The sequence below is a fragment of the Oratosquilla oratoria genome, chromosome 36 (genome assembly GCF_046742065.1).
Source record: "Oratosquilla oratoria isolate Oo_2021 chromosome 36, ASM4674206v1, whole genome shotgun sequence".
Lineage (NCBI taxonomy): Eukaryota > Metazoa > Arthropoda > Malacostraca > Stomatopoda > Squillidae > Oratosquilla > Oratosquilla oratoria.
The window spans coordinates 41,851,573-41,864,383 of NC_134812.1; the positions used below are offsets into that span (position 1 = coordinate 41,851,573).

The 12,811-nt window shown below is 41.8% G+C and overlaps 1 protein-coding gene across 2 annotated transcripts in view; it reads left to right on the top strand.

Annotated features, from left to right (window-relative positions):
- Positions 1-12,811, top strand: part of LOC143018983 (midasin) — a 485,776-nt gene that overhangs the window by 224,509 nt on the left and 248,456 nt on the right. For both annotated transcript variants that reach the window (XM_076174672.1, XM_076174673.1), the window contains exon 22: positions 4,485-4,613. In XM_076174672.1, the coding sequence (XP_076030787.1) occupies positions 4,485-4,613 (129 nt within the window). The remainder of the gene's footprint in view (positions 1-4,484; positions 4,614-12,811) is intronic.

Below are 12,811 nucleotides of genomic sequence, written 5' to 3' on the forward strand. Positions count from 1 at the left end.
TCTTTGATTCGGTTAAGGCCTGTTACCAGCTACCTGTATGTGGTACATTTCCCAGATGTTGATCGCACTCACAAAGTTATCTTCAGAAGAATGAATCTTCGATTGATGACACTAAGGGATCCACAGAGCTCATGGCGGATCGACAGAACCTTCCAGGAGCTGTTTGGAATGGACAAGACGTTTGTATGGGAATTTGGTCGGGGAAAATGTGAGGAATGATATTCTGCCTAAAATTGGAATTGCATTGTTCATGTCATCGCAGGTTTCCTTTGGAAAAGAGGAACATTGGAAAGCGAATAGTTTCGAACTCAACGTCATTCGAGTCCTGCGTGACTTCAATGCCTATTGCAAGGAGCAATAGCATTAATAAGCAGGGCAATAATAACAACGGGAACTACAACAATTACATCGCCAGCAATAGCAGTGCCAGCAGCAACATCAAAAACAACAAGAGTAGCAACTTGCTGCTAGAGGAACAACCGGAGAACCCATCCATTAACCCATTCAACTCCGATGACAAGATGTCTTGTCATTTGGTCAAATAAAACAAAAAATCATAATAAAACAACAAAATGTTTGATGATCAAACAGCACCAGAAAAATATGACGTCATCAGTCCTCCTCGAAGGAGGACTGATGACGTCATATTTTTCTGGTGCTGTTTGATCATCAAACATTTTGTTGTTTTATTATGATTTTTTGTTTTATTTGACCAAATGACAAGACATCTTGTCATCGGAGTTGAATGGGTTAAGCAAACACGCCCGGATATCTTTCGTTCCGGGTGGTACTGTTTCCAGAGGAACCGGTGGAAGGCCGTTCTACCGGGTCTTACTGCTCTGGATAAGATTTACTTTTCGTTGGCGATAACCAAAGTCGAAAAGGTGGAGATATACTAGTGGTAAAGGATAATTTTAAGGAAGGATGGTAAAATAGGAGGAAGAGGAGGGAGTATTGCATTTTGTCAGCAGTAAAAGGTATTTGTGTCGTACCCTGGAGGCGTTTTCATAGAAGTGGTCAAAGAATGATTTGATGATGGTAGCACAGCGGAGGGACAGTAGCTTAGTGATTTATTATTATTATTATTATTATTTTTTTTTTTGACATTAGTTTCCAGTCATAAGAGAACGTTGCGTGAATGTGGTCCGTAGGGGATGTTACCAAATTCACTAAAATATTGAGTGCATAAAACTAATGAAGTCAATATAATTTTTTTCTTCTGCCATCTTCCTCTTCCGTTGTATTCCTCGTCTTTACCATCATGTTCAACACCATCTCCATTGTGTTCATCTTCATCCATCGCAGCCACCACCACCATCACCACCATCACCACTACCACCACCACCATGACTACCACACTTATCACCATCATCTTCTTCTTAGGAGCAGCATTTTTATCCTTATCTTCATGTTCAACATCACATTTATTATCATCCTCACCACAGCCATCACCTCCATCAACATCACGCCATCATCATCAAACAAGGAGGTACAAGACCAGAAATCACGGTGAATGAATTCATGAATAATGTATGGAAACTAGCAAATGCAGACAAATTAAAAATGGGCTAGGAAGGATGTAGCACAGGACGAAGGGGGGGGGGAATGGTAGAAAAAGATATATATATATATATATATATATATATATATACATATGTATATATATATATATACATATGTATATATATATATATAGAGAGAGAGAGAGAGAGAGAAAGAGAAAGAGAAGAAAGGAAACACGAAAATTGGTAGACTAGAAAAAAGAAAAAAGAAAAAAATCCGAAGAACGGGGAGAAGATAGCGTTTTATTGGAGAGTAATAGATCAGAAAATGGCAAGGTGGTAAAGAAAGAAAAGAAATAATCCAGAGAAGAAAGGGAGGAAACGAATAAAAATAATAGAAATAACCTACACGAACATGGTCGAACCAATGTTAGCCAAACTGAATATAAAAGATTCAAGGAGTAAAACTAGATAAAATGTGCTTTGCCATCACCCAATTCAGTTTAGATATTGATGTTCGGGTGGATGAATTCAGGAAAGTATAATACACAGAAGAGGGACAGGAGGGGAAACTTTAGTGATATTAATGAAAAGAAGAGTCAAGAAGTGAAGAGTGGAAATGGGAGAAGGAATGGCCGAGATATTGAAAAAAAAAAGAATTACAAGCGAAAGGCGTAGAAAAAGAGACATTGCAATGGCATACATCCCTTCAAAATGAAGAGCATGGGATGAAACCGAAAGCAAAGAATTGACGAGAAACACGACCGATCCTGAGCAGCTGGAAAGAACAATTGAAAAAGTGATAATTTAACTCTGATGGTTACTTTAATTGTGGGGAGGTGAATTGGGAGTGAAAAAGTGATAATCTAACTCTGATGGTTACTTTAATTGTGGGGAGGTGAATTGGGAGGAAAGGGAGACAGAATTGAGCAATCCTGTGACAACATACTGTTGAACATTGCAATGAATAGTATAATAACCCAACGGGTGTAGGAACCAACATTATTAGATTATTTTGATCTTCACCAAAGAACCAGAGGTGATGTGAAATATTATATCATTTGTGCCCAACAGGTAAAAATAATCATGTGGGCCTTGAATTTATGCTAGAAGTGGAGAAGACAGAATAAGAGAGTAAATGTACAGAAAAGGAAGATACAACTATGCAAAGCTAACTTTGCTCAATTAAAAAAGAATATTTTGAGGTAGATTGGAGGGAGTTCAGTGAACCTAAAAAATAAAGGAATGCGAGAACTTGAAAGTTTACAACATACGAGTAGAAATACACGTGACAAAGACAAGTGGTATAAAATTACGAAAAGTATTGACTCTGTATTAGATATGTTATCGTAAAATCGACACAAGATAAGGGAAAAGAAGCAAAAATAAATAAAAGAACAAAAGAATATGAAAGAGCTGAAAATGAATATACAAGAATGAGGAGAGGAAAAGGATGTATTTGGTTAAGTATATAGATCAACCTTAGCTGTCCGTCAGATATGTGAATGATAAGGTGATGCACAGAAAAGTAATGTGAAATTGAATATTAAAGATGTAGTAAATGGCTGAGTGGATTAGAGCGTCAGTACTTGCTGCGGAGGTCGAGGTGACTGCAGTTCGGACCGTGCCTCCAGTGAGATGGACCAAGGGCATGGTTTATTAAATCCCTCACCACAAAGCCCTCTGTAAAGGGCACCGTTCTAGGCTGCTTATAAGGGGGAGTTCGCGACATTAAACCAAATCATATAAAGAAGTAAGAAAGCAAACTGAAATAACAAATATTCTATAAGCAATATAGCAGTGGAAATACATGACGCAATTAACCTGTTCGAGAACGTGGGAGTGCGAAAGGACACAGGGATTGAATCACAAATTGGATACTGAAAGAGTGTGAAGAACAATTAGTGGATAAATTACTTCAACTGATTGCATGTTCTCTGGAAGAGGGAAAGGAGTCGTTGGACTGGAAATCTGGAAATGTGGTTTCCAGTATTCAATGTGGGAAACGGGGAGGTACTACTAAACCACATACGGGTGTCGTTGACCTCTACGATAACCAAAATGTGTATGAAAACAAACGTAAACCTGTGAAAAATAGATGAATTGCTTCAAGATAATCTTGGTTGACAAAATTATACAAAACCTGAACGAAGAGATACATGAGGAGAGAGTGAAAAACTGGGGATTTCCACACTGGAGGAGCGAAAGGAAATATGATAATGATAAACAAATCAGAAAAAAATATAGAAAAAAAGGGACAGAGAAGATCTGTTGGTGTAGGATGAAAGAAAACGATTTAATAGTAAAAGATATAGTGATGAAAAATAACGTATTAAAAGGTGTCAGGATGTACAGTGTTCCACATTAGGGTGTGTGTGTGTGAGTTTTTTAATAGTATGAAAATATATTCCAGACCAACAGCGTAAATTAATTCGAGACAAAGTTTGGTGAATGGAGACGTAGAGACGTGATGTAATGAACACAAATTTAACCCCGTGTACTACAACTAGGTAAACACACACACACACACACACACACACACACACACACACACACACACACACACACACACACACACACACACACACACACACACACACACACACACACACACACACACACACACACACACACACACAAAGGGAGAGAGAAAGCGGGAGGTATAATATCATAGTTCCTATTCGTTTTGTCAAGACCTTTGTCTGTTGTTCCATTATAGTGTAGACCAATGGTGCTCATCCTATTGTCCACGAACCCTTTAGGGTGCCTTAGTGTTCCCTCCAAGCAGGACCATAACTCGGAAGTCAGTGGGAGTTACTGGGTGCACGATGATTTGATCCATTATTGATTTGGTCCCCGGAGGGTTAAGGAACTGCAGTGAATATGTTTGATATACGTTATAAAAAAGGTTGAGAGCCCCTGGCGTGGATAAAGACTTGGTAGAATACAGCAGACTATAACCTTGTGTCTTCTCTTCCACAGGTTGGCGAGAGCGGCGTCGGGAAGACGTCTGTCGTCAAGTTCCTCTCACGCCTGACGGGACGCCAGCTTCGTGTTGTCACCGTCAACTCTGATATGGACGTCACCGAACTCCTGGGCGGCTTCGAACAGGTACGTGCAAGGATACGATGACGCAGTTCAGTGTGTGTGGATCGGCAAACACATGGGTGAAGCGTGTGACCATTTGAGATGACCAAAGTCAAAGTAGCTTCTGCCACTACGATAGCCCCTGCTGCGGGGTGCCTTGTGGTTAACAGTTTACTTGATTGGTTCTCAGATATCTCGAAACAGTTATATTTAAACGTAGGTCTTGATATTTCCTTGGTTTGGAGTTGTGACATTTCAAAAGAAAAAAGTATTCTTGTACCCATCTCTTCTTCAAATTCGGTCGTGTCCGATAGGGCGGTACTGTGGATGATAATTGTTGTCTCCAAGCCCATTGACTTCGTCGGGGAAGAAACGGTCTGTGTGGTGTTGGACCGTGCCTGGGTTGAAAGTTGTAAGTGGGGGGGAAGGGAGGAGCAGACGCGGGTTGTCAATCATCCTTGAGAAAAAGTCGGAGGAAATACAGTCGAAGTTTACAGATTCTGAAGCGCCATGGGTTGTTTTTTGATGCCCCGCACAAATTTTGTTCTTTCTTTTTACTTAGTAGAAATTATTTAGTAATTGTTACATTTTTATAGAAACAGCCTGGGGAAGGGTCCCTGTGGCAGGGGTGCCTAAGGTAGTTGCCTCTTTTATCCCCTTGTAAATCCAGCCAAGACCCCTCCCCCAACCCCTGTACACCCCTACATCCACGTCCACTACCACCAAACTCCACCGCGTTTCTCCATCTCAGCCACCAACACCATCATTAACATTACACCATTGTGACCACAATCGTCACCCGAAACCACGACCATCAGTGTGGCGAAACTTGCGCGTGATCCACCCTCATGATGTGGCAGAAGCGCGAGCATGGTCGCGTCTAAACGTGAAGCGAACAGCTAGCTTTGCATAACCCCCTCCCGTGAACTCACAAGCAATGTTACCTTACAAGCCTCACGGTTAGGTGGGCTAGGACCAACTTATCAAGAATGATTACTGCTTATGCATGGGCATAGCCCGGCGGACTCTGATGTTACAGGATCCTACCCTGAGCTGAATAAGATCGTTTGGTCTTAGAACAAAGATTGTAACGTGCTTCATCTTAACGGGGTGGGCTAGTCGAGGTAACCCCAGTCCATAACAAAAACGGTGTTGTTATGTCAGCTCATTAAATTGGTGTGGTGTCGGCCTGAACAAAATGCTTCAAGTGCATCATCATGACGGAGATATTAGTAATCCCTTCCGCTTTCGAGAGGGAGTGGCGGACAGGAACGGACTAGCCTGGCCTGACCGTCACATTTTGAAAAGGAAGTTGGCGCCTGATGCCGAGGGGATCAATGGTTTAATCGAGATTGACACCAACGCCTTCGCTGCCAAAGGTTGGTTCTAGAGATGAATGATATCGGCTTTCGGCAGCGGGAATAAAACACGTCACGCGCGGCACGGAAGGGACGAGCCAAGGAGGGATTTTCGGAGAAGGCAGTTGGAGAAGGAGACGTTTGACTGGTAGTGGAGAGTGGTCAAAGCCCTCTGAATTGAGATAAAATATTGTTTTCACTTCGGAAATGGTAAAATGGCGCGATGACTTGAACAATTGGAGTCTGGTGGATTATGTCTGAGGATGAAGAAAAATAAAATCAGTCATGTTAATTCTGGAGTCAACATATCAAGTACAATTGATGGTGAGGATCTTAGATTTGAGTAAACGTTTAATCCATGAACGGGCTTGGTAGGGTTATACTCAGAACTCACCATCCCAGTCCCAGGAAGTGGGAAGTGAGAAACCCCTGACAGGGCAAGCCCTGTCCGTTGTGGCAAGCCGGTGGGATTTTTAGGCCGATACTTTGGTCGCCTCCCCACCTGGCCAGGGTTGTCGGAAACCAGAGCAAGAAGCACGCAGAATGTACAGGGAATCGAACTCACGACCATATGCCCATGAGTTCGACACGGTATCCACCAAGGGATGATTGAAACCAAATGCTGAAAGTGAGAGTAGATGACGGAAATCGAATGAAAGAATGTACACATTTAGAAACTGTACCATAAATACTTTAACATCACAAGTAACTAAAACACAGCATTCCAATTGGACTTGAATATGAAGAAATTAGAGGCACAGATCCCATAAAGACTCGCACAAGAAGACAGGAACCTGGGTAAAGCTACGGTTACACTAGTCAACGGTATGGTTGGATTCCAACGATTCATTTGGATTTCGTCCAACGTCGTTGGATAGTAACCATGGCTTTAAGCGATGGTTACATTACAACCTTGGACAAAATCCAACTGAATCATTGGAATCCAACCATTCTATTGTCTAGTGTAGCCATAGCTCAAAGGAACAGATCAAAGATATTGTCGTCGATGAAGGAACAAAATTAGAATTGGGATGGATAATTTGGAAGGGGAGAAACAAAATCTGGAGCGAGTAGGTAATGGAATTGGACACTGACAGGGGCCAAGCACAGTAGTTAAATGAAACAAGGGAGGGGCAAGTTTGAAAAGTTTGCACAAGTAACGTTGCGATGACTTAGTTCTGCGCGTCAAGAACGAGTTTTAGGAGAGCTTTTTCTTCAGCAGTGAATTTTCCTTCATTGGAGGCGGCAGTGACGTGAAAGACTCGAGACGACCCTCGATGGAAGAAGAGACGAAGGGGGGGGGGGCGTCCACAGAAAAACTCATGGCTTGCGCCAAGGTGATAAAACCTGTCAAGAGCTGTTTGGAGTGGGATGGAAGGGTGACTGCATGGGAGCTTGCACGGAGAGACCGAGGAAGGGGACTGGCGCCGGCGTGTGGTTGAAGCAACGCGCCTCTTGGCGTATGGCTCAAATTGACGATGGCGAGATCACTTGCATGCAGAGGGAAGGGGCTACTCCTTGCCACCTGAGAAGAGCAATGGACTTCCCGTTGCAACACACACACACACACACACACACACACACACACACACACACACACACACACACACACACACACACACACGCTCGTGTAGATATATGGAGGTTGGGATGGTCCACGGCAAGGAGGAATGAGTCGGCAATTTCTAAAGTAGCATGCCACTGTGTACTTTTTCTTTTGGCTAACGCTCGAACTTTCTCTGAAATTCAGGCTCTTGGCCTGGACAGGGTCCGCCCTTGCTTCAGTAGCTGAAGAAATCGTCAGATGTTTGCCAACATAAAAAAACTGACACCCAACGCACTGTTGCGATTAATTGACTAGCGACAATGCGCGATCCCCTGTCGAAAAAAGGCGGGGAAAATGTCCGGGCCTCCAGATAAAGGCAAGGCAATTTTCCGGGCACTGTCCTCCGGTACTCGTGATTGGATGCCAGAAGCGTAATAAAGCCGGGAATGACCCGGGAGCAAAGATCGGCTGCTGGTGTGTCGGTGACGGCACACTAGCATGCTACTTGCTTTTGGTTCTTCGTTTGAGTAGGAACGACTTCGGCCCCAGTATTCTAGACTTCCGTGAGAACATCTTAAAACAATGTGTCCAACATTCGCATAGATTTCCCTAGTTCGTCACTCAGCTTTTCACTGTAAGACGCAGGAGTAATTTGACATTTGGAAATTTGAAATTAAAAATGGTTTCTAATCAAAAGAAGTAGCAAAAGCAAGTGGCATGCTAGCGAGAAATGCCAAGTGCCACCAACGCCACAGGACCCGTGTCAGTCAGACGAGAATCTAAAGTTCTGAAACACGGCAACCTGGGAACGTAGATTTTTTTAATTTGAGAGAGAGAGAGAGAGAGAGAGAGTGTGCGTGTGTGTCTTCCATTACGTGCTGGACTTGTGACCGACAGCTACCCTGCTGGATGGGAACTCGGAACTGATATATTGCCCAATCTTTTGAGTAATGATCTGATCTTATTCACATACAAAAAGACACCATCCCTTGGTTCAAAGGGTGTAAGGGCTTGTGGTATCAGTGAAAGCTTTCAAGTTGGAAGCGAGGCTCTTGACCTCAAACGTGGTTTCCTAGACAATAACTACTGCGTGTGTGCATGTGTGATTCACCATGGTCTTGGATCACGTGTTGGACTCGTGATCGACAGCTATTTCCCTCCCGGAAGAGAGCTCAGAGCTTATATATGACTGATCTGTGTGTGTGTAATAATAATTATAATAATAATAATAATAATAATAATCGGTTTATTGAAAACGTGTCAGCCGAAGGCTGAAAATACCCATATTACGGTAAGAGGGTACATAATAAATGATTACTTATACATATTATGTGTGTACGTGTGTGTGTGTGTGTGTGTGTATGTGTGTGTGTGTGTGTGAATATGTGGACGTGTATGTGTTTGTGTTTATGTGTGTGTGTGTGTGTGTGTGTGTGTGTGAATATGTGGACGTGTATGTGTTTGTGTGTGTGTGTGTGCGTGCGTGCGTTTGTGTGTATGTGTGTGCTTGCAAGCTATCATTCTCCCCAAAAAGACAACGGCGTTGCCACATATTCCACATCATCTAAGAGTTCCAGAACCTGGCAAAGGCCCACATGAGAATCAGCCAGCCAGGGTACTAAAAGAACCACGCGTGTACACTCTACCATACCTATACGTACACGAGTGAACCCACACACGTACACATGAGAATACGCTCACGAGGGAGCAAGAGAAAGGGCCTAAGTACGCACGAACTCAAAGGACTCTCCGGGAACGACGGTGATTGCATAAGTGTCCGTGGGCGCTCCTCCTTCTCCTCCTCCTCCTCCTCCTCCTCCTCCTCCTCCTCCTCCTCCTCCTCCTCCTCCTCCTCCTCCTCCTCCCCCCCCCCCCTTCGGCGGCCGCGCCGTTTCCGTGCCTTTAGCGCCCAAATTCCCCTGTGCCTGTCTCCCTCCGCGTCTCGGGCGTTCCAGGCTACACTTTAGTGTTGACGAACCTTTGCGAATGTCGGACTGGCAAACAAAACGTGATAGAACTAGTTGTCGTGAACGAGTTTCATGAAATCAACTGAAAAGGTTAATTGATAAATTACCTATTTTTCTTGCAATAATTGAATATGGAATACAACTGAAGGATGCTTGTAGGCTACATAGACTAATGTCATTCAAGATACCAACTGAAAAACAAAACACACACACACACACACACACACACACACAGACACACACATATATATATATATATTTATATATATATATATTATGTATATAATATATATGTGTGTGTGTAAATATATATATATATTTATATATAAAATATATGTATATATATATATATATATATATTTATATATAAAATATATGTATATATATATGTATAATTTTTTTTAAGTTGAAAGTAGACACTGCACTCGTCGTTTGAATTTTATTCCTACGTGTTGCCTGGGGTTCGTCTTCAGGGTAATACAGTGGTGGGAGTTATAGGAGATCCTTATTAAGAAGGGGGCATACCTCCTGGGACACTGGGTCAGGTATCCTCCATTAACCGTTACACTCCAGAAAAATACATAAAGTAGAACACACAGTCACAGGAAATAGATATCCTAAGGATTAAACATAGCATAACCCAAAAGTACACGAAACTATTTCCAGATGGGCACCATATCGCATACTTAACAAATCAATATTGGTATCAAAGGAAATGGCAAAGTATCTCTGGGCTAAAAATAAATGTGACAAGAACTATACGACAAAACCCCCTCAAGTCCACATATGCAATGGATTTTTCAACATTTATTTATGTCTGTATTATACGATTTTCTTCCATTGCACTTCGGGCGATGGGTAGTTAAATCATATTTATACGTGAGGGGGGGGTGGTTTGTCGCATAATTTTAGTCACAGTTATTTTTAGCCGAGAGATACTTTGCCATTTCCTTTGATACCAATACTGACTTGTTAACTATGCGATATCCTGCCCATCTGGAAATATTTTCGGGTAATTTTGGTTATGCTATGTTTATTCCATGGGATATGTATTTACTGTGTCTATTCTACTTTTCTGGAGTGTAACGGTTAATGGAGGATACCTGACCCAGTGTCCCAGGAGGTATGCCCCCTTATTAGTAAGGATCTCCTATAGCTCCCACCACTGTATTACCCTGAAGACGAACCCCGGGCAGGGTTGGAAACGTAGGAATAAAATCCAAACAAGTCCAGTGTCTACTTTCTTATATATGTATGTATATATATATAATATATATATATATATATATATATATATATACATTATATATACATATATATATAATATATATATATACATATATGATATATATATATATATATACATATATATATACATATATATATATATATATATATATATATATATATATATATTTAATAAAGTTTTTGGATTCCAGCTCTACAAATATTGAATATATTGTATATGATAGAAATTCGCTAGTAACAGCGACATCAATCCGATCATTTTTATGACAGTCGCATGCAGGATTCGAACCCACTGCTATCGGCTACCCGTATGATCACCTTCACAGAGCCGGGTGGCCGATAACAGTGGGTTCTAATCCTGCATGCGACTGTCATAGAAATTATCGGATTGATGTCGCTGTTACTAGCAAATTTCTCTCATAGTTACAATGGCGAAAAGCGTGAAAGGGATTCGTTCCGATCCTTACCCCTTGCCAACTGGTGGGCTTGGGCCTTGTGTAAAACAGGAATTGGGGTCGCAGATTAGTGAACATTCCTATCCCTGGGAATCAGTTCGATTCCAGGTTTTAAGGCTTTTATAGTCTCTGTTGATGTAGTGGGTTAAGGCTCTGTGAAGGTGATCTTACGGGTGGCCGATAGCAGTAGGTTCGAATCCTGCATGCGACTGTCATAGAAATGATCGGATATATATACACGTACATGAATACATAGATACACACGTAAGTAAATACGTATATCCATACATATACAAACAAGCTTAAAGTCTGCATATAGCGCGGACTTTAAAGCTGACACCTGCGGAGACCAGGCTACTACTCGGGCCCTTATAACCAAAAAACTAGAATGATGGGAGAAATAGATAAATAAATGAATAATGACTAAACAATTTAATAGACTTATGAAGTCGGTATTCAACGTTAAGAGAGGAATACGTTCTCCGTTTTCTGTAGAGTTCGCGCACCATAAGTCAATTTCTTAATATTGTCATTCCGTTAAAACTTGCATTATGAAAATTTAACATTATTAATACTGGTATCGATCTCATATCTATGTGTAAGTGTCTGTAAACACTAGTATTATTATTCTATAAAATCTAAATTGTAATACGGAAACCAAATTATTTGTGGTGACAATAAATGTGTTTTATGTCATTCTTGCATAAAGAATTATGTTTCGCCGAGAAGACATCGGCTTTGTTCACCTATACCTCGCGTTTTAATTGCAATAAACAAGTCCCGAGAGAATTAGAGTTCACTTAATTCCATGCTCTCGGGGAAGTGTACCCTTCATCAACTGTAATAACCTAACACTACAACCCTTGGCCCTTTCGTGTCCGGAAGTCACTCCTTTTGGATAAACTGCCCAGGTTCAGTTGGAGTAAGAAATTGTCACATGACTTCGAAATGGTGCGTTCTTCTACCTAGTGTATATCAAGAGCAGAATTTTGAGGGGCTTTCCCAGTATTTCTGGTGGCGTCACCGAAAGCGAACTGATCTCGCATTCGACTAACTGTTGGTTTGAATCCCACGCTCCTCCCAGATTTCCAGCAGTGACCGCTATCTACCCCCATCGGTCCAAGCGCATAATAGGTGGTGGCTATGCGCCTCCAGGTGTAGGTCCCTCACTGCCTTTAACTAGATGCATTGCATTAATGCCGCCACACCCTTATCGTTATATATAATGATAAGGAGAACATTAATAAGAGGACTGGGGATTTGATATGTGCTAAAGCAGCAGCACGCTTCGTCATCTTGGACAAAATACACAGAGCACCTGATACAGACGGACATCTCAGCCACGCGACGACCAACAGGCGGATATTTTGTCCACTCGCTGCGACAACTCGTCACACCGGCAGATGACGTTGAGTGGGGGACCAACCAGACATATTGCCCCTTTTTCTGTCATGTATATATTGACCAGCTTGACTTCGAACACTATTCCTCTGAAGAAGCCACTCAGGCGAAACTTTTCAGGAATAAAAGTATTTCCCTCAGCCCGTGTTCCCTTTACCTCCTACTCACATTATATAAAACGTAGTTACCTTCATTACGACTTCGGAATTTTAATTGCGTTTTCTAATGAAGTTCCAAATGATGTACT